This window comes from Macaca nemestrina, chromosome 5 (genome assembly GCF_043159975.1).
Source record: "Macaca nemestrina isolate mMacNem1 chromosome 5, mMacNem.hap1, whole genome shotgun sequence".
Taxonomy (NCBI): Eukaryota; Metazoa; Chordata; class Mammalia; order Primates; family Cercopithecidae; genus Macaca; species Macaca nemestrina.
In genome coordinates, this window is record NC_092129.1 from 149,534,607 (window position 1) to 149,555,467 (window position 20,861).

Consider the following 20,861-nt stretch of genomic DNA (forward strand, 5'->3'; position numbering starts at 1 on the left):
GCTACTTAGCCCCTGGTCCCGGGCCTGCCTTTCTTTTGTAAGTCACTCTTGCATAAGCTGCCGCTCCCGATAAGGTGCCAAGAGCTCTTCCGCCCCTCTAAGGAGAGCGTGCCCTCACTCAAGATGGCGCCTAGAGAGCTTCAGACCTGGTACGCTGCTGATTGGATGAAGGATAGAGGGCTTCCGGGAGTTTTCAAGCCGACTGTGGGGCAGCTGAGAGGAGTTTTGCACGTGGATCGCTGTTCGGATGGGCGAGATGGAGACAGCCCCCAAGCCGGGCAGGGATGTCCCGCCCAAGAAAGACAAACTTCAGACCAAGAGAAAGGTATCGGCCTCCCTGGGTGGGAAAGGAAGTTTTTTGCTGCGGGGTCGGGGGGGCGGGGCGTGGGTGCGGAGTATCAGAGTTCCTGATCTGCTTGTAGAAACCGCGGCGATACTGGGAGGAAGAGACTGTTCCGACCACAGACGGAGCCTCTCCAGGGCCTCCTTGTAACAAGAAGAATCGGGAGCTCCGTCCTCAGAGACCAAAAAATGCTCACATATTAAAGAAGTCTCGGATCTCTAAGCAGCCTCAGGTCCCGAAGAAACCCCAAGAGTGGAAGAACCCGGAGTCCCAGCGGAGCTTGTCCGGGGTGAACGTGGAACCTAATGGGTGGCGAGGCAGGCCGCCTTGTGCTTTGAAAGGGTTGGGGTCAATCCAAGGCTGTCTACTAACTGCGTTCTCCTTTCCCCTAGGCCCAAGATCCATTCCCAGGCCCCGCCCCCGTCCCTGTGGAGGTGGTCCAGAAGTTCTGTCGTATTGACAAATCCCGAAAGGTGAGGTCCAGCCGGAGAGTTGGGAAGTGTTGGAGGCAGGGAGTGTCTGGGTGAGTTGAATGGAGGCTGGGCTAGGTAGCTCTCCTGTGACCCCACTTATCCTATGGTTCTTCTGCCACTCCTCCCCACCAACAATGTTATAGCTACCACGTTCTAAAGCCAAAACTCGAAGCCGACTTGAGGTGGCTGAAGCTGAGGAAGAGGAAACAAGTATCAAAGCTGCTCGTTCTGAGCTGCTGCTTGCTGAGGAACCGGGGTGAGTGGGCCCTAATCTGGACCCCCAATCCTTGCCTTATAGGACTGTCTTTTCTCGTTTTTATGTTGGTACACTTGCTTCATATTGGGAAACTTTACTGCTATCCTAACCCTTGCTTTCAGGTTTCTGGAAGGGGAGGATGGGGAAGACACAGCAAAGATATGCCAGGCTGACATTGTGGAGGCTGTGGACATTGCAAGTGCAGCCAAGGTGAGCCTGAGGAGGTAAAGGAGCCAAGGGATTGATTGGTGGTGCAGGACAAGAGAGGAATGGGGGCTAGAAGAAGGCGTTCCTGCAGGGTACTCATTTTTTTTTTTTTTTTCACTCTTCTCTTTCCCAGCACTTTGACTTGAATCTGAGGCAATTTGGGCCCTACAGACTAAACTACTCTCGAACTGGAAGGTAAGGTTGAATTCTAGTGACTCTTGAACTAAGATGTGTTTCCTTAACCGCTTTAGCCATGCCCACTTCAGCCATTCGCAGTGTATGTTTGGGTTGTTGATGAGGGGAGGGTCCTTTGATTTGCATGTGTGTGCGGGTGAGCACCTGCAGCAACATGTGTCTGCCCACCTGGAGAGATGGGGCTGGCATGGGGCAGACCTCAAGTCATCTGAGTCGGTGGTCCCCTGCCTTAACACCCTGCCTGCCCCTCACCTCCAACAGACACCTGGCTTTTGGAGGGCGCCGAGGTCATGTGGCTGCCCTTGATTGGGTAACAAAGAAGCTTATGTGCGAGATCAACGTCATGGAGGCAGTGCGGGACATCCGGTCAGTGGCCTCATTGTCAGCGGTCAGTAGGGGTGAGATAGTCCATCCTTGATTGAATGATAGCCTGTGACCTCATTTCCCAATTGAACCACTCTTCCTCTCCCCCAGGTTTCTCCATTCTGAGGCACTGCTTGCTGTTGCCCAGAACCGCTGGCTCCACATCTATGACAATCAGGGCATTGAGCTCCACTGTATCCGCCGGTGTGACCGAGTGACACGGCTTGAGTTCCTGCCCTTCCACTTCCTCCTGGCTACAGCTGTGAGTGGCCGTGGAGCTCAGGAACTGGGTGGCAGCCCTTGGGATGACCACTTCTCCTTTAGGACCCCAGGAGAGGGAATACAGAGGGCAATCAGGACTGGGTCATTCTCTCTGTCTCTCTCTTTCTCAGTCAGAAACAGGGTTTCTGACCTACCTGGATGTATCAGTGGGGAAGATCGTGGCAGCTCTGAATGTTCGAGCTGGGCGGCTCGATGTCATGAGTCAGAACCCTTACAATGCTGTCATCCATCTCGGACACAGCAATGGTCAGTACCTAGCTTAGTTTTGACTCTCCGACCATCCTGACTTGCATTTCTTCTATATTTATACTTCATGAGTCTCTTAAAGTTACCCTTTTATTTCCCTTTTTTGTTATCTCTTGGTCTTGAGTTCCCATCTTTCCCAGGTTTAATAACCTTAGGGTCAGGTTTGTATTAGCAACTTTGGTTCTTCTTCTCTTCCAGGTACTGTGTCTTTATGGAGTCCAGCTATGAAGGAGCCACTGGCAAAGATTCTCTGTCATCGTGGTGGGGTCCGGGCTGTGGCAGTAGATTCTACAGGCACGTAAGTTACTGGTGGGATGAGGCGTTAGGTGGGCAGAAAGTTGTGGAAGGTAGTGTGCTTTAGGAGCACAGACTCTAAAGCCAGGATGCCCAGGTTTAAATCACAATGTTACCACTGATGGGCCTTGTAAGTATGGGCATATGGCATAACCTTTGTGTGCCACCGTTTTCTCACCCCAGAAATGGAAATATGAGTGTCTAGTTCAAGGGTCCACAAACTTTTTCTGTAAAGAATCAGATAGTAAATATTTTATGATTTGCTGATAAGAAGTAAAATCAAAGGGTACTGTGTAGGTATTTAAATACCAAGAGAAAACAAATTATCACAATTTTTTTTTTTTGAGATGGAGTCTCGCTCTGACGCCCAGGCTGGAGTGCAATGGCGCAATGTCAGCTCACTGCAACCTCCGCCTCTTAGGTTCAAGTGATTCTCCTGCCTTGGCCTCCCAAAGAGCTGGGACTACAGGCACCCAGAACAACACCTGGCTAATTTTTGTATTTTTAATAGAGACAGGGTTTCACCATGTTGGTCAGGCTGGTCTCGAATTCCTGACCTCAAGTGATCTGCCCGCCTCAGCCTCCCAAAGTGCTGGGATTACAGGCGTGAGCCACTGTGCCTGACCTTTCTTTTTTTTTTAATCTTTTGAGAGAGATGTAGTCTTGCTCTATCTCCCAGGCTGGAGTGCAGTGGCGTGATCTCAGCTCACTGCAACCTCTGCCTCCCGGGTTCAAGTGACTCTTCTGCCTCAGTCTCCCAAGTAGTTGGGATTACAGGCACCTGCCGTTATGACCAGCTAATTTTTGCATTTTTTTGTAAAGATGGGGTTTTGCCATGTTGGCCAGGCTGGTCTTGAACTCCTGACTTCAGGTGATCTGCCCGCCTCGGCTTCCCAAAGTGCTGGGATTACAGCTGTGAGCCACTGCACCCGGCCCACACATTTTTAAGTTATAAAATTAAACATAATATGGCCAGGTGCAATGGCTCACGCCTGTAATCCCAGCACTTTGGAGGCTGAGGCGGGTGGATCACCTGAGGTCAGGAGTTCGAGACTAGCCTGGCCAACATGGCAAAACCCTGTCTCTACTAAAAATCCACAAAATTAGCCGGGTGTTGTGACAGGGGCCTGTAATCCCTGCAACTTGGGAGGCTGAGGCAGAAGAATTGCTTGAACCTGGGAGGCAGAGGTTGCAGTGAGCCGAGATTGTGCCATTGCACTCCAACCTGGGCAACAAGAGCAAAACTCCGTCTCAAAAAAAAAAAAAAAAAAGTTAAACATAATATGAGGCTGGACACAGTAGCTCATGCCTGTAATCTTAACACTTTGGTAGGCTGAGGTAGGCAGATCGCTTGAGCCCAGAAGTTCGAAACCAGCCTGGGTGACATGGCAAAACTCTGTCTCTACAAAGATAGAAAAATTAGCCGGGTGTGGTGGTGCATGCCTGTAGTCCCAGCTACTCAGGAGGCTCAGGTGGGAGGATCACCTCAGCACAGGAGGTTAAGGCTGCAGTGAGCTGTGATCATCCCCCTGTACTCTTCCATCGGCAACAGAGGGAGACCCTGTCTTAAAAAATAATAATAAATATGATATTTGTGTAATACAGATCTACTAATGGGAAGAACTGAATTTCTCTTTTTGAGGATAACATTTTGCCTAGTTCATGTACAAAGTTAGTGTTCCAAATGATCAAACTTACTGTAGATACTCATGTTCATGCTGATCTGTAGAGATTTCATGTATTTCATCTTTGAAAATATCTTTTCACACAGTTAGGTAATGATAGGTGATATGTGAGGTGCTCAAAATGCTGTGAAGCACTTATGATTGTGTCACTGTGACTTGTAGCGTACAAAGCAGGAGTGCAAATCAGGATGCCGTAGTCTCTGTCATGACCACTCGGCTGTGTGTTGTAGAGCAAAAGCAGCCACGGTGTAAATAAATACTGAGTGGCCATGTTCCAATAAAACTTTATTTGTGGATATTGGAATTTGAATTTCATACAGTTTTCACGGTCTCAAAATATTCTTTTGATTTTTTTTAACCACTTAAAAATGTAAAAACCATTCTTGGCTTGTGGGCTATACAGAACTAGATGATGGGCCAGGTTTGGCCCATGGGCAGTAGTTTACCAAGCCCTAGTTTAAAGCCCTTATAAAAGCTGTTGTAGACATTAAGATGAGTTAAGGCATATAGTTTAGCACAGTGCTTAGCAAATAGGGAGTGCTGTATTCATCATTGTCATTCAAGATGATCGTTCTCTCCAGGTCTGGCTGATGTGAGGGTAGAGGTGGTGTCTGCTTTGGATTTCTGCTGTTCCTGAGAGAGTATCTGCATTTTCCACAGCTGTTCTCTCTGATTTGTATTTTCCTCTGATTCGTTTTGTCAGGTATTCACTGGGCATCTGCTGTGGGCGGGGCTCTGTGCTGAAGTTCTGGAGATAAAAGGATGAATCATTGAGCCTGCCTTGGTGTGGTGCTCCAGTTACCCTTTGGGTATAAAAACTTGTGGCTATGGGTTTTTTTTTTTTTTTGAGACAGAGTCTCACTCTGTCACCCAGGCTGGAGTGCAGTGGCGCAATCTCACTGCAACCTCTGTCCCCGGGGGTTCAAGCGATTGTCCTGCCTCAGCCTCCTGAGTAGCTGGGATTATATGCACCCGCCACCACGCTCGGTAAATTTTTAAATTTTTAGTAGAGACAGGGTTTCACCCTCTTGGCCAGGCTGGTCTTGAACTCCTGACATTGTGATCCACCTGCTTCAGCCTCCCAAAGTGCTGGGATTACAGGCATGAGCCACACTGTACCTGGCCATGGCTATGGTTTTTGAGAATGACTGGCCAGGTGATGCATTTATTTATTATTATTATTTTTCGAGATGGAGTCTTGATCTGTCACCCAGGCTGGAGTGCAGGGGCACGATCTGGGTTCACTGCAACCTTCGCCTCCTAGGCTCAAGTGATTCTTCTGCCTCAGCCTCTGAGTAGCTGGGACTACAGGTGCATGCCACTGTGCGCAGCTAATTTTTGTATTTTTAATAGAGATGGAATTTCACTATGTTGGCCAGGCTGGTCTCGAATTCCTGATCTTGTGATCCGCCCATCTGGTCTCCCAAAGTGCTGGGATTATAGGCCTGAGCCACTGTTCCTGGCCTCTGTAATTGTATCTTTGTGAACAAGTGATTTGGTTCTGCCCTTTTTACTCCATATCTATACCAGCCTGGCTCTAGGAGAGTCGGAAGGCCTGCCCAAGGGTTTCTGCCCTCTCTGGGCCACTGGGCCAAAGCTGTAGCTTGCCCTCCATGGGCTACCTGGGTCAGCCACTCCTCTGCTTAGCGCTTAATCACTAGTTAGCTGAGGCCTGAAGTTTAATCAACACCTTGATGCTGAACAGCTCTGGTCCTTGTGATCTTCAGCCCATCCCTGCTTTTCTCTGGTCCTTCTCAGGAGCTTGTCAGATAGGCCACGGGGACTCCAGCGATGAAGCCGACCATCTTTCATAAGAGGTGTTCTGGTAGCCTGCATTAGGATTGGATTGGGTTGACTTATCAGAGTCGAACTGCTGCTTGCAAGTTTAGTAGTACAGTAGTATGGCCCAGACTCCCATCTGGCACTGGGCTGGTCTTTACCCAGGGGATCCCATAGATGGGTATGTGGAGGGGAGAAGAGCCAGCATGCATCCTTGAGTTGTTAGTTCACCAAAGGATGTGACCCTGTGTTCCAGGAGTGCTCGGTAATTCCTGGTTTGCACTGATGGCCTTTCTCTGTGGTAAAGTCAGGGCCGTGATTATCTTGTCGGAAGCATCCAGTTGGGCCTCCCTTGGGCTCCATCACTGTGCAAGTCTCTGCTCATAAAAACTCTTTAGTTCCCTTCTGGGTTCACAGCCAAGGCAAAAGAGAGTCCTTGGCCTCTTGGCAAACATACATCCCCTACCTGGCTGGTTCCCCTTCAGCTTCCCTCTTTAAGGAATAACTTGAACATAGAAACTCCAACCTCACCTGTAATCCCAGCACTTTCGGAGGCAGAGGAGGTCATTTGAGGTCATTTGAGGCCAGGAGTTCAAGACCAGCATGGCCAACATGGCGAAACCCCGACTCTACTAAAAACGCAAAAATTAGGCATGGTGGCGCATGCCTGTAATCCCAGCTACTTGGGAGGCTGAGGCACGAGAATCACTTGAACCAGGGAGGCAGAGGCTGCGGTGAGCCAAGGTCACGCCACTGCACTCCAGCTTGGGCAACAGAGTGAGACCCTGTCTCAAAAAAAAATTCCAACTTCTGAAAGTAAACAACTTATACTGTACATGATTCCTGGAGAGGATTTGGTCCCAACCTTCACTCCCTCCTTCCAGGGAAAGCACACAGAGGGGCAAGCCAAGGGATACTTCACCACTTTCTGAGTAGGTCTTCTCAAGTCCTTGGAGCCTTCAGTTTGTGATTTGTTATTGCCAGAGAGCAACGTTGGGATTGTGAGCTGTGGGTCCTCGGTCTGACTTTAAAGAAACCCCACAAATTTTCCGCTCCTGATTTTCCTGACCATGTTTCCCACCAATCCTGCTAACATAACCTCTGCTTCCCTCTCAGTCTCCACACTCTGGTGTTAATGCATGTGAACCTGCTGTGTATCTCTTTCCTGTACTTTTTTGAGAATTACCTAGAATGGGTCAAATCCCACCTTTCCCATGAAGCCTTTCTGACGACTGCCGATGCTCTTTCCCCTCGCTGGGCTGTGTGCTGCATGTGTGTACAGGGGGACATCACATTTAGGTGCAGCCTGTCGTGTGGGTGCTCCTTTTGACTCCCGTGTCTTGAGAGGGCTGTGTGGTGTTAGCAGAGAGGCAGATGCTAAAGAGATAGGCCTGACCATCCACTGACCTAGCTTTCCTTTCTCTGAGCTTGTTTCCTCACCTCTTAAAGGGAAATAAAAATCGTAAGAGTTGTGTGCAGCTTAACCAAGAGGATGCCTGTGGAGTGTTCAGGGTGATGATAGTGGTTATTACTATTAATCTTTTTCTCCCCAGCCAGACTTGATGCCTGGACTTGGCCACAGTTTGCTTCGTAAACCCATTTACTGACAGATTAATTGATCCCTCTTTTCTCACCAGGTACATGGCCACCTCTGGCCTAGACCACCAGCTGAAGATCTTTGACTTGAGAGGGACCTACCAGCCTCTGAGCACTCGGACCCTGCCCCATGGAGCAGGGCACCTGGCCTTCTCCCAGAGGGGACTGCTGGTGGCGGGAATGGGTGATGTTGTCAACATCTGGGCAGGGCAGGGGAAGGCCAGCCCACCCTCCCTTGAACAGCCCTACCTCACCCACCGGCTCTCAGGCCCTGTGCATGGCCTTCAGTTCTGCCCCTTTGAAGATGTGCTAGGGGTGGGGCACAGTGGGGGCGTCACCAGCATGCTGGTCCCTGGTGAGTGGGCCAGGGATGGGGCTTGAAGTGAATGAACTCTGGGTGGAAGTTTGGGCCTGAGACACCCAGGAGCTGGGGGATTGGTTGGGCTGGAGCTGTTGGACTTAGGTCTTTCCTTACGGCTCCATGCTCCTCCCTCCCTCCCTTCAGGGGCCGGTGAGCCCAACTTTGATGGCCTGGAGAGTAATCCTTACAGAAGCCGGAAGCAACGCCAGGAGTGGGAGGTGAAGGCCCTGCTAGAGAAGGTGAGGCTCCCCTGCTGGAGAGGGTGAGGTTCCCCTCTGCTGGAGAGGGTCAGGGTTCCCCCTGCTGGAGAGGGTCAGGCTCCCCGCTCCTGGAGAGGGTGAGGTTCCCCCTTCCTGGAGACGGTCAGGTTCCCCCTGCTGGAGAGGGTCAGGGTTCCCCCTGCTGGAGAGGTCAGGGTTCCCCCTGGCGGAGAGGGTGAGATTGCCCCTGTTGGAGAAGGTGAGGTTCCCCTGCTGGCTGGTGTGCAGCATGCTTGTGAGGCCCCTGCTGCTGGGGAAGGTATGCATGTGGTTTTGGGTTGGAGGTAGAGAAAGCTATCCTGAAGTCTCATGCTGGGGGTCCTGGGTAGAGGGGTTCAGCAGCCTTCCTGGCTTCCCTTTTTGGTGCTACCCTCCTGTGGCTCCTTGCTGAGTCCTATCCCTCTGTGAAACCCTCAGGTACCTGCAGAGCTTATTTGTCTTGACCCGCGAGCCCTGGCCGAGGTGGATGTCATCTCTCTGGAGCAGGGAAAGAAGGAGCGGATAGAGAGGCTGGTATGGAGCAGGCCCCTGAATGCCCAGGCCTGTCTTCTCCCCCACATCCTCTCCCCACCATGGCTTGTCCCCAGAAGTGTGGCCAGCAGGTGGGTGCTGCCAGTTCCCTGACTCCGACAAAGGCTCTAACAGATTTCACTCCTGTCCCCTCCCTCAGGGCTATGACCCAGAGGCTAAGGCTCCCTTCCAGCCAAAGCCAAAGCAGAAGGGCCGCAGCTCCACAGCAAGCCTGGTGAAGAGGAAGAGGAAGGTCATGGATGAGGAACACAGGGTAGATGAGTATTGGGATGGGCCGGGCCTTCCACAGGCTGCACCCTCCTGCTTGTGCCTCTGCCCTTGTCAGCCTGCCACTTCTCACTGTCCCTGTGTCCTCCCCCTCTCCGGTCCCCAGGACAAGGTCCGGCAGAGCCTTCAGCAGCAGCAGCAGCAGCAGCAGCAGAAGGAAGCGAAGGCCAAGTCCACAGGGGCCCGGCCATCTGCCCTGGACAGATTTGTGCGCTGAGCCAGACTCCAGGGTTGCCTGGGAACAGTCTCTCCCCAAGATCACCTGTAGGGAAAAGAGTGTTCCCTGGAACAAGGAGGTGGGGCACTGTGGTCCTTTCCCCAACTGGGGGTGGACAGCTGGCTCCTGGGGTGGGTTGGTATTAAAGAGGAAAGCGGTTTTTTGGATCATGTGTCTGGATCATCTTGTGGACCTGTTCCCCTCCCCCTTGCCCAGCATGAGGCCATTCTAGGATCAGAGGAGTCAGTGTCCTGCCTCTACCCCCACCCCCATACCTTGTGGCTGCTGTGGCCTTAGCTTTGCCTTTTAGGGGCCTTCCTCCTCAGAGAGGCTGTCCTCTCTCCCATGTCCCTGGAGATGTCCTTCCCATGAAGCAGGGTCTGGCAGCCTCTGGGGTCTCCAGGTTTGTGGTGTTCTGGGGGTCCTGGTGAAGACCACACTGCACTCGAAGAAGTGGAGACAAGTTTATTGAGGAGCTTGACAGCCCTCTTCTGCCCTAGCTTGAGAGAACAGCTGCAGCATTTTTTTCTTTTTCTCTTCCTGATGACCATCTTTCAGGCTGGCGGGCCAGGCCCCTGGGTGTCTCCCATATCCCTGTCTTTAGTGAGACTGAGGATCTGGTATGAGGAAACAGATCAGCTCCAGCCAGTGAGGGCCCCTGCGTTGGGCCTGGGAGAGAGAAGGTCCTGTTCCTGCCTTTCCTGTGGCCCCAGGCACTCTCAGCTGTGAAGCCAGGCTATTGCTCGACACCGCAGGATGCCCAGGACTCCCTGGAACCAGGAGCAAAAGGGCGCAGTCCTTTCCCCGTCAGAGCCACCCACCAGCTTCCAGGCTTCCTGCATCTTCCAGGGGTCCAGCCTGTGGGACGTCAGCAGGAATTTCCCATAGCAGCACCGGTCTAGTGGGTAGTGGGTGGCACCAGCCAGCTTGACACACTGTGTTGGGGCGAGGCCTCCTCTTCGGGCACTTACCCCCACAAAGACATCCTCTAACGGGAGAGGGGGTGCCCGGCTAGCCACCTTGAGAATAAGCTGCACAGCAGACGCTGACAACACATACCCCGTGCCTGAGGCATAGGGTGGGAAGGGGCCCCAGGTGTGAGGCCACTGCTCCTCTGATACACGGTGCCTGCCCCCTGGTGTCCGAGAGGGGTTTACTCGCCAGTGCACCCGGCCCAGGTACAGAAGAGGCACTTCCTCGCTGTGCAAGGCCTGGCCTCCTTCCTGCTGTTCATTTCCAACCTCAGCCTCTCTCTGGGGTTCCGTGCTTCTCTCCCATTGCTCCCAACGGCCCCCTCGCAAGACCAGCTCTGATACCAGTTCGGGGACGTTGACATACACATCATCGTCCGTCTTGAGGACGTATCGGGCCATGGGGCAGTGTTTCTCAGCCCAGTTCAGCCCACTGAGGGTCTTGAGGGTGAGGTTGCGGTAGGAGTCCTGGAAGGCGGCCTGCAAGATATCCCCCTGGGCTGCTGACTCCGAGGCCAGGTCGTTCCCCTGGGAGCCCCACATGGGGTGCTGTGCGTTCGGCTCTCCCAGCAGGAATAGCGTCTGTACCCTGAGTCCCCGGGCCTCGCGCAGCCCGCCCCACGAGGCCCGAATGGCGTTTCTCTGGTTCAGATTTTCCGGAGCCGTGCACACCAGGATGAGCAGGAAGGGAGGAGCCCCGGGACCACCGCAAGCTTCCTGGTTGGGGATCAAGAGGCGGGGCAGGGCCAGGGGCGGCCCCGGTGAGGCGGGGGCTGGTAGCAGGGAGGCTAGTGAGAGGCTCAGCAGCTCCTCCCCCAACCCCGAAGGCCCGAAGAGGGTCCAGACGATCACCAGCAGCAGAGCGGTGAAGAGCAGGCGCCGGAAGAGCCTGAGCGGCATGGTGTGGCGCACTCCAAGGGTAATCCGGAGAGCGAAGGGCGGAGACTAGCTCCCCGGGCCTGGGTCACGGCGGGGATTTAACCGACCACACCTGGGATGCGGAGGGCGGAGCGCGCGACCGGGACCAGCGCACCCTGGGGGTCGGGGGAAGGCGGTGCGGACCGCGGTCGAGGTATGCTGCGGGGGTGGCTACCTTGTTGTCGTGGCCTCGCCGCCAGCAAGCTCCGCTCCATGGCTGGCCGACTGCGGCACTCACGGCCCCTCCCCCGCCTCGCCCCGGCGGCCGGCCTGCCACCCGCTTCCGCGCTGCGCGCTCCCATCCCCGCCGGAAGCGGCGTCGGAGCAGCGCGGCAGGGCGCGGAAACCCGGGCGGGTGGAGTGGCACCAAACGGAGCGAGACCGCTCTGTCCAGCCACTCCCCATCCCAACCCACCCACGTATTCCACCAGGGGGACCACACCCTACATAACCAACGTCTGTGTTTTTGCCTTTGTTGCTTTGGTCACAGCCCCGAAGATTTTCTCTTATAACTAGATGACCCCTTTTTTAAAAACAAAACAAAAAAAAACCCAGTGACTAAGACCTGCAAACTCACCTGAACTGCAACTGTCTAGGCTCAGCTACCCACTCCACAACCATGCTGCACACCAACCCCAGGGGACTGGTCTCTAAACTGGTCTGGGTCACCCTCTCGAGGCTGGGAATTGTTTTCCCCTCACATTTCTCTTTACAGAGAGAGACATCACTAGCTACACATAGGAAGACTGAGGGGTCTGCAGCATCACCACTGCTAAAACCAATAGCACTGTGTGGGCAACTGAGTAGGGCAGCTCTAAATGGAAAAGGGACCCAGCACTTTAACATTCCCTATTAGAATGGACAGAAAGGACAGGAAGCCATAGATATATAAACTATTTATTAACAGACAAGGCCTACAGACTTATTTCTTCTTGGACACACCCACGGTGCGGCCACGGCGGCCAGTGGTCTTGGTGTGCTGGCCTCGGACACGAAGGCTGCAGGTAAAAAGAGAAGGGTCATAGGTCATACACAGCACAAAGAAAAGGAAGAGCGAGTAGGAGGAATGCTGTGAGTCGAGGTAGGCAGTGAGATGAGACCTCCACTCACCCCCAGAAGTGGCGCAGCCCTCTATGGGCCCGAATCTTCTTCAGTCGCTCCAGGTCTTCACGGAGCTTGTTGTCCAGACCATTGGCTAGGACCTGGATTGAGAGGCGGCGGCAAGGGATGTTTTATCCCCTGACCACCTACCTATGCCCAATTCTATCAGGACCCTCCACCCTTCCTCTAATCCTGCCCTCATTTCAGTACACACCTGGCTATATTTTCCATCCTTTACATCCTTCTGTCTGTTCAAGAACCAGTCTGGGATCTTGTACTGGCGTGGATTCTGCATAATGGTGATCACACGTTCCACCTGGCAGGCAGGACAAGGTCAGATCTACATGACCCCCTTTCTGAGGCTGACCCCACCCCCAGCCCCCTTCCTTGTCCTCACCTCATCCTCAGTGAGTTCTCCCGCCCTCTTGGTGAGGTCAATGTCTGCTTTCCTCAACACCACATGAGCATATCTTCGGCCCACACCCTGAATGAAGTGAGGGTTTTCGGAATTAGGGTTCAATCTGATTTTTAAATTCCTTTATAGCCTCATTATTCAAAAAGCTCACAAAGGTAGGATCTGCAATAATCTATTTTGCAATTCCCTAGGTCACCCTTTCGTCACCCACCTTTCCAGATATAAACCATTTGATAGAAGGTTAACTTTGGGCCGCACGCAGTGGCTCACGCCTGTAATCCTAGCACTTTGGGAGGCCCAGGTGGGTGGATGACTTTGAGGGGAGGAGTTTGAAACCAGCCTGGCCAACATGGTGAAACCCTACTAAAAATACAAAAAAATTAGCCGAGCATGGTGGTGGGTGCCTGTAATCCCAGCTACTTGGGAGGCTTTGGCAGAATTGCTTGAACCTGGGAGGCGGAGGTCACAGCAAGGCGAGATCACACCACCACACTCAAACCTGGGCGAGAGAGAGAGACCCCGTCTCAAAAAAAAAAAAAAAAAAAAAAAGGTTACTTTGTTCAGGGGCACAACTGAATCATGAACACAGAATTTAGTGTTATAGACAACCCTTTGAAAGCAGGCAGTATCTTTTTTTTTTCTCCTCATTGCTCAGCATATGTATTTGTCACTAAGTGCCTTCTGATTCTTGCATTTAGGAGAACAAGGGGCCTGCCTCTCCAAGCTAATGCAGTAAACCAGAGTCTTATGAGTTACAGGATTTGATTAAGGTATTTGGGCTGTCAGTTCCTCAGAATCTCTAAGGCAAATCACTGTATCCCTATAATCAAAGTATTCCAAGATCACAAACTGAATTTTGTCAGTGCCCAGAACTGACCGCCCAAGTGATTATAAAAAAAGCCTAATGCTTACATTGGTAGCATCATATCAACACCAGCACTAGCACCCATGCTATCTAAATTCATGAACCAAAGTGATTTGGAGAGTGAAGGATGAACTGAATAGTAAGCCCTGCCCCTCATTTTGTCCAACTAGAACCTCAGAATGTGGCCCTATTTGGAAATAAGGTCTTCACAGAAATAATTAGGTAAAATGAAGTTATCTTTGATTAGGGTGGGCTCTAGATCCAATGACAAATCATAAGAGAGACATGAAGAGGACCATGAGATGACAGCAACAGATTGGAGTAATGCAGTTACAAGCCAAGGAACACTAAGGATTACTGACAACCACCAGTAGATAGGAAGAGGCAAGGTTATTAAGTGCCTCCAGCACCGTAAGTAATTTTCTTAGTTTATATGAACTTATTATAGTAGGCCCCAGGAAACTAAAACAAATGGCAGTTCCTCTCTGCGAGAGAGAGAGATCAAGGGTTGGCTTCACAGTGGCTCATGCCTGTAATTCCAGCACTCTGGGAGGCTGAGGGTGGACGATCACTGAGCCCAGGAGTTCCAGACCAGCTTGGACAACACAGCAAGATCCAGATTAGCCAGACGTGGTGGTGGTGCACACTTATAGCCCCAACTACTTGGGAAGTTGAGGCAGAAGGATTGACTTGAGCCCTGGAGGTCAAGGCTGCAGTGAATGGTGATTCCGCCACTCCAGCCTTTCAAAAAATAAATGTGGCTGGGCGCAGTGGCTCAAGCCTGTAACCCCAGCACTTTGGGAGGCTAAGGTGGGTGGATCACCTGAGGTCAGAAGTTTAAGACCAGCCTGACCAACATGGTGAAACCCCCCCTCTTCTAAAAATACAAAAATTAGCTGGGCGTGTGCCTGTAATCTCAGCTACTTGGGAGGCTGGAGTTGCAGTGAGATGAGATCACGCCACTGCACTCCAGCCTGGGTGATGGGGCAAGACTCTGTTTCAGAATAAATAAATAAACGTGACCAAGGGTCAAATTATTAGGTTTATTCAGAAGAGAGCAGGGTCTTTCAAATATATATATTTATTTATTTATTAAATGACGAGGTTTCACCGTGTTGGCCAGGCTGGTCTTGAATTCCTGACCTCAGGGGATCCACCCACTTCAGCCTCTGAAAGTGAGCCACTGCACTCAGCCTCAAATTTAATTATATGTTTACAAATGAATATTTACTTCAAAATGAGAGTGGGAAGACAGATAGATAAAATGAGATTTCTAATTTTAGTTAGAATAACTTTCATCCATGAAAGTTATTCTCTATTACACTTCTGAATGGTGCACCTCTACTTAAGCCTCACAGCAAGTATCTAACTACAGTATTTCACACTGCCTTATTAGTTTCACAGAGCACCCAACAGAAGGAATTTTCCTCTACACATTCCTTAAACCAGCCAACAGTATCCCTACTACTATCCATTAGCTAACATCGCCTAAGTATCTACCATGCAACAGAAGCCAAGAACTGTAAGACAGGCCTAGCCCTGCACCCATGAAGTGGACACATACTGGTAGGCTATTTCCACAACTAACTACAAATTCTGACTTAAGAAAAAAAAAAAAAAAGAACGTGTGTATCTAGAAAGCCAGGAGTTTATTAGGTTTGTGGAGAGAAATACCCAAGTGAAATAATTATTCTTGCATTCACTGATTCGATTCTTAAAAGCCGAAGAGAGAGATGTACTCCTTCACACTTTAACAGGAGTGTCAACTCTGACATATGAGTAAATGTCCTGCTCATACTTCTTCCACCCTCCATCTACAAGTTTCTTCACACTTTTTATCTGTTGGCATTTTTACTCATCCCTCAAGATGCCCAATAATCCTCCAATTCTGAGGGAATATAAATTTCACAGGAAGGGTTGCTGTTATAATGGCAGGGTGGGTAAAGAAACCGAATCTAGAAGAATCTCACGGTTCAGGAAAATCTTAGCGAATTCGGGTGAGCAACCATACCTCCTTCCCACTCCCCCGGGTGAAATGTTTTGGCTTGACCTTAGACCACTCTCTTGGCTTTAATCACTTATTTTCTGTGGTAAATGTGGTAAGTGCTAAAGGGGTTAGTCTCTCCCTAAACCACTTTCTTTTCTTAATCCAGCAGTCAAGGTGCTCTGGATGAGACTCAAGTCTCCTCAACCTTGCTTCATTTTTGCTCATGTCTTCACAACCCAATTCTCATTTACATTCCCTATTCCTTACCCTACTTTACTTACCTTAATGGCAGTGATGGCAAAGGCTATTTTCCGCCGCCCATCGATATTGGTGTTGAGTACTCGCAAAATATGCTGGAACTTTTCAGGGATCACTAGAGACTGGTTTAAAAAGTACGGGGGAGAAATTAGACACAGTAAACTATCAAACAGTAAGGTTGATAAGGCAAACGAACTTCATACAAAACGGTTAAGCCTGTCACACAAGTGGCAAAGGCACCCGATCCCCACCCCTAAGGTTTTCACACCACACAGCAAACTCCTCAGTCCTGCAGAGTAGGTACATGAAGCGTTCAAGCTTGGGAAAATGCAACCTTTGGAGAGAGGAGGCAGGTCTCCTGCCCATTCCCAAAAGTGCGTGGCGGAAGCCAGAGTTCCCCATATACGCCCAAGCCTTAGGCAGCTTCCGTGCGCCAGAGCAGTGACCCTTCCTCGGGCCCGCTCTCCGGAACTGGAAATCTTTGGTGTCCCTTTCCAGGGGCGCGATCCAAGGCTTCATACGGAAAGTCTCAGGCCCTCAGGACAGGGCGTTTCCAGAACCCCAACAGCCGGCTTTCCTTGCCCGAGTTGCGATGTCGCTGGATCACGGCACGGATTCCAGGCTTACCATGGCGGCAGCACAAGCGGCGGCGTGTAGGCCTCCTGTGGAAGAGAGAGCGGAAGTGACGCGGTATCATTATATAGCGTTCAGGAGGAAGAGGCGGAGCGATCTAGGAGAAGTGCTTCCGGAAACTGTTTCAGCCTGACCTAGTTGGACTTAGGAGAGTATGGCTCGGGTACCACAACTTCCGGTGCGCCTTTCTTTACAGTTCGTAAAGTTCATAGGTTTAAGAGAAGCGAAGGTTCCGGGCTAGTTTGTGCTTCAGACTTCCACATTTCCGTTTAGAGTTGGGTGAAGTGGTTAGAACTGAAAGGGAACAGCTGGAGTCAAACAATTTAACTCAAATATCTGGGAACGATTTCGCGCTGAGGAAGACCCTTTGGGACTTGTAGCTCCACTCCGGGGAACAGACTCGCCGGCCTGACAGTTGCCGGAAGTGAGGCTGCGGGGAATGGCCGCCGCTGCGACCATGGCGGCTGCCGCCCGGGAACTGGTGTTGCGGGCTGGGACGTCAGACATGGAGGAGGAAGAGGGCCCGCTGGTGAGAGCGCGGAACTGTTTCTCCTCCGTAGTCCCGGTGCTCCTAGCTTCAGAAAGACCTGAGCTGGGTTTAGGCACAAGGGTGGGAACTTGGCTGCTACCTGTGATATTACCTGTTTGACTCCCCGTACCCTTCCCTGTGATCAGACCCGACCCTGAGCGGGACCCTCGTGGCTGAAACTCATATTCTGGGGCACAATTTCAACTTCGCTCCACATTTTGGGGTAGAGTCAAGAAGTAATATAGTGTAAAGGTTAAGAACATGGACTCTGGAGCCAGACTGTCTGGGTTCTAATTCCATCTCTGCCACTTACACGCTGTGTTCCCTTGGGCAAGTTAACCCGCTTTTCTGTGCCATCATTTCTCAGACCTATAAGATGAGGAAAATAGAACCTACTGTATACATCGTTGTTAGGATTAGATGAATGAGTATGTTTAAGATTGCATCTCGCACGCAGGTAAACACTATGTATTTTGACATTTATAGAAAGCCTGGGGTTCCCCAGAGGTGTGATAGAACATCCAAGATGGCAGGAGCCTGAGGGTCCTAAATTTAAGTGCAAGTTCAGCTCCATCCTCTGCAATTCCTAGCTTTCCTCATTAGGTCATCTCCACTGTCTTGTCTTTTACTTTTTTTTTTTTTTTTTCTTGAGACGGTTCTCCCTGTGTTACCCAGGTTGACCTTGAACTCCTGATCTCCTCAGACAGTCTTCCAGTCTCAGCTTCTAAGTAGTTGGGACTACAAGGAGCCCGCCACCATGCTGGGCTACCTCCACTGTCTCATTGGATCGTCTCACTCCTTGTCGTATTCCTTACCTATCAACACAAAATAGGAGAGTGGGTACAATGTGAGACTTACAGTTTTTCAAAGCGGTACCTGTGGCTTCCAGCAAAAGCACCTCCTTCTCACTTGAAGGACTGGGGATATCCAATTACATTTTTTCTTTCTGTCTTTCACTGTATCCTACTCCCATTAACTTATTCCTTTTCAGGCGGGTGGTGCTGGGCTCCAGGAATCACTGCAACTTGGGGAGTTGGATATCACTTCTGATGAGTTCATCCTGGATGAAGTGGATGGTAAGTGATGGCGTGGAGTGGGTGCAGTACCTGTAATCTGAGAGGCATGGGAGCTGGAAGGAATAAGGTAGGGATTGGTGTGCAGATACTCAATGTGGGGAGAGGGAGCTGTGGAGCTGAACCCTTACGATAAACTTCTATTTCCAGTTCACATTCAGGCAAATCTGGAGGATGAGTTAGTAAAGGAAGCTCTTAAAACGGTGAGGATTTCCCCTATACTAATCTGCCCTTCTATCTACTCTCCCCCAAAAGGAAAAACAACAGTTTTTTGCTTTTGTTATATCAGCCTGGTATCTGATCCTTTAGTCCTTCACTGATTCTGTTACAGTGTCCCTTTACTGAGACTTTTTTCTGACCTGTCATCTTTATGTCCTCCCAGGGTGTAGATCTTCGTCACTATTCAAAACAAGTTGAACTGGAGCTACAGCAGATTGAACAGAAATCCATTCGGGATTGTATCCTCCAGCAGAGGGAAGGGGCGGTGCTATTGATATGGGGATTTTGTGGTGTGTGGTACAGATGTCTCAGCTGGGGTCAACATCTGTGAGGTTTCGGTCACTTCAGAGAGCAATTGGAGAGGTACTACAAATCTGAGGCTCTCCCATTTTCACCACGAGGCCCCTTGACTTTTTGTGGGTCAGATATTCAAGAGAGTGAGAATATAGCATCTCTGCACAACCAGATCACAGCCTGTGATGCTGTCCTGGAGGTTAGTAATCCTGAACTGTGACCCCTAATAGCTGCTCTGAACCAGATCATGGACTCTGGTGCCATTTTTAGGTCATCAGCCTTAAGATGGGGACAAGTTAGGGTCATTTTCAAGATGACTTCAGGAGCCTTTTTTGTTATTGCTGCCATATTTAATGTTATTTCCTGGTAATCTGGGGTATCTCATCCTCTGCCACCCTCATGGACTGATGAATACTGAGGACTTCACAGAGAGGCTTTGGTGGCCCACTTATCCCCTACAAACCCTATAGCACTCCAGCAACATCTTCTACCTTCCCTACAGCGAATGGAGCAGATGTTGGGAGCTTTTCAGAGTGACCTCAGCTCCATCAGCTCTGAGATCCGGACACTGCAGGAACAGTCAGGAGCCATGAACATTCGACTTCGAAATCGCCAGGCAGTTCGGGGGAAACTTGGGGAGCTTGTTGATGGTCTGGTCGTGCCTTCTGCTCTGGTCACGTGAGTTACCGGTTTGAAGGGTCATGATGTCCGTGGCAGGTGAATGGGCTGGGGTGACCTACCTTATTTACCATATGGGTCTACTGGCTCCAGATTAAGTGCTTTTTAGAAATTAGTAGCCAGGTTAACCACCATTTTTTTAGGCATGCATTAGGCATCAAAGATTAAGATTAAGAACGATGTAAGATCAGGTGTATAGTGGGAAGGTCCAGGAATAGAAAACTTTGTACATGTGTCCTGACTATATGGTACAGTGCAAGGTGGTAGAGATGATAGGAGCTGGAGGTAAGGAGTGTGGTCTGGGTCTGGTTTAGGGATGTCTGGGTTTCCCTTGTAACTTATCCCACCCCTTCCTGCTACCCAGGGCAATTCTGGAGGCTCCAGTGACAGAGCCCAGGTTCTTGGAGCAGCTACAGGAGCTGGATGCCAAGGCAGCTGCAGTCAGAGAGCAGGAAGCTAGAGGCACAGCAGCCTGCGCGGATGTCAGAGGCGTGCTCGATCGGCTCCGGGTCAAGGTGGGAAGTAGGGATGGATACCCTGGAGGCTACTAGAAGCAGCCCTCCCAAGATCTTCACTATGGATTTTCTTGGCAGAGCTCACTGTAGCCTGTCTCCAAGAACTTCACCCTGCCTTTTCTGGGCAGCCCCATTCTTGCCTCTCTGGGTTTCCTTGAAAATCTTGAGAAATACCAAAGAGATATGCACCACTTTTCAACCTATGTTTACCATTTGTTGCTTCCCCCAATTCCTCTCATACAGCAAAAAGGTTGCAGCTTCATGCTCTGTGCTTGGTTCCCCACATCTAGGCAGTGATGAAGATCCGAGAGTTTATCCTCCAGAAGATTTATTCCTTCAGGAAACCAATGACCAACTATCAGATCCCCCAGACGGCCCTGCTGAAGTACAGGTCACAACCCCAAGGAAGTGCATGGGATGGCCTTTGAGCTTTTGAGCAGCCTAATGGCATCTGGTTTCCTGGGAGACAGGTAGACTGACATGTTCCTGACCTCCTAGGTTCTTCTATCAGTTTCTGCTGGGCAATGAACGAGCAACAGCAAAGGAAATCAGGGATGAATACGTGGAGACGCTGAGCAAGATCTACCTGTCTTACTACCGCTCTTACCTGGGGCGGCTCATGAAGGTGCAGGTAAGGTCAGGAGGGAGAGGCATTCCTGGGCACGTGGACTGGGAGGAGGGGACATCCCTGGGCAAGGAATATTTTATTGTGTTGTCGGAAGAGACGGTTATCAGTTCTCTTTTCTGTTTTCTTAGTATGAGGAAGTTGCTGAGAAAGATGATCTAATGGGCGTGGAAGATACAGCGAAGAAAGATATCCTAGTCCTGGGGAACCCTCATGCCAGGTCTTGAGAGTGGGAGGACTTTCGGCTGCAGCCACCAAGGCACTGTTCCTTACCTTTTCCTATGGGACTGAAACCTTTTAGAATGTGATGAAAGCTATAGCCTCCCTCCTAAGAAAGATGCACACGTCATTTTGACACATAGTTTTGCATATGATTGCAGGAGGTGGGGAGACACCCTGAAGTCCGTTCACAGATGTCATCACGT

At 50.7% G+C, this 20,861-nt stretch overlaps 4 protein-coding genes across 6 annotated transcripts in view; 2 read left to right on the top strand and 2 right to left on the bottom strand.

The window, feature by feature from the left end:
- Positions 1-9,522, top strand: LOC105474450 (WD repeat domain 46). The gene is made up of 15 exons (XM_011729086.2): positions 1-325; positions 423-632; positions 736-816; positions 960-1,072; positions 1,195-1,282; positions 1,413-1,474; positions 1,736-1,840; positions 1,949-2,099; positions 2,230-2,365; positions 2,564-2,663; positions 7,761-8,074; positions 8,225-8,319; positions 8,758-8,853; positions 9,011-9,124; positions 9,245-9,522. Exons 1-15 carry the CDS (start codon positions 248-250, stop codon positions 9,353-9,355), a joined length of 1,854 nt encoding a protein of 617 aa, XP_011727388.1. The 5' UTR covers positions 1-247; the 3' UTR covers positions 9,356-9,522.
- Positions 4,613-11,226, bottom strand: LOC105474447 (beta-1,3-galactosyltransferase 4). The gene is made up of 2 exons (XM_011729081.3): positions 9,631-11,226; positions 4,613-5,092 (listed from the first exon to the last, which is right to left on the bottom strand). The coding sequence occupies exon 1, from the start codon at positions 11,224-11,226 to the stop codon at positions 10,075-10,077; it is 1,152 nt and encodes a 383-aa protein (XP_011727383.1). The 3' UTR covers positions 4,613-5,092; positions 9,631-10,074.
- Positions 11,163-20,861, top strand: part of LOC105474449 (VPS52 subunit of GARP complex) — a 27,875-nt gene continuing 18,176 nt past the window's right edge. The window contains exons 1-10 of one of the 3 annotated variants that reach the window (XM_071097203.1): positions 11,163-11,245; positions 18,024-18,108; positions 18,256-18,308; positions 18,488-18,563; positions 18,750-18,817; positions 19,121-19,296; positions 19,661-19,811; positions 20,102-20,202; positions 20,310-20,442; positions 20,568-20,625. In XM_071097203.1, the coding sequence (XP_070953304.1) occupies positions 11,225-11,245; positions 18,024-18,108; positions 18,256-18,308; positions 18,488-18,563; positions 18,750-18,817; positions 19,121-19,296; positions 19,661-19,811; positions 20,102-20,202; positions 20,310-20,442; positions 20,568-20,625 (922 nt within the window). In that variant the 5' untranslated portion in view covers positions 11,163-11,224. Of the gene's footprint in view, positions 11,246-16,721; positions 17,033-18,023; positions 18,109-18,255; positions 18,309-18,487; positions 18,564-18,749; positions 18,818-19,120; positions 19,297-19,660; positions 19,812-20,101; positions 20,203-20,309; positions 20,443-20,567; positions 20,626-20,861 lie in introns of those variants that run through there. The other 2 variants (XM_011729084.3, XM_071097204.1) reach the window with 2 other exon arrangements.
- Positions 12,124-16,635, bottom strand: LOC105474448 (ribosomal protein S18). The gene is made up of 6 exons (XM_011729082.3): positions 16,498-16,635; positions 15,894-15,992; positions 12,743-12,829; positions 12,560-12,661; positions 12,355-12,446; positions 12,124-12,242 (listed from the first exon to the last, which is right to left on the bottom strand). The coding sequence occupies exons 1-6, from the start codon at positions 16,498-16,500 to the stop codon at positions 12,167-12,169; spliced, it is 459 nt and encodes a 152-aa protein (XP_011727384.1). The 5' UTR covers positions 16,501-16,635; the 3' UTR covers positions 12,124-12,166.

What these genes read in the sequence shown, in the direction of transcription:
- LOC105474450 (XM_011729086.2), top strand. Translation starts at nt 248, where the DNA reads ATGGGCGAGATGGAGACAGCCCCCAAGCCGGGCAGGGATGTCCCGCCC. An exon ending in CTGCTTGCTGAGGAACCGGG is followed by an intron (nt 1,073 to 1,194) that starts GTGAGTGGGCCC and finishes CCTTGCTTTCAG; the next exon opens with GTTTCTGGAAGGGGAGGATG. An exon ending in CACCAGCATGCTGGTCCCTG is followed by an intron (nt 8,075 to 8,224) that starts GTGAGTGGGCCA and finishes CCCTCCCTTCAG; the next exon opens with GGGCCGGTGAGCCCAACTTT.
- LOC105474447 (XM_011729081.3), bottom strand. Translation starts at nt 11,226, where the DNA reads ATGCCGCTCAGGCTCTTCCGGCGCCTGCTCTTCACCGCTCTGCTGCTG.
- LOC105474448 (XM_011729082.3), bottom strand. An exon ending in TTGCCATCACTGCCATTAAG is followed by an intron (nt 12,830 to 15,893) that starts GTAAGTAAAGTA and finishes CACTTCATTCAG; the next exon opens with GGTGTGGGCCGAAGATATGC. An exon ending in GGGCTGCGCCACTTCTGGGG is followed by an intron (nt 12,243 to 12,354) that starts GTGAGTGGAGGT and finishes TTTTACCTGCAG; the next exon opens with CCTTCGTGTCCGAGGCCAGC.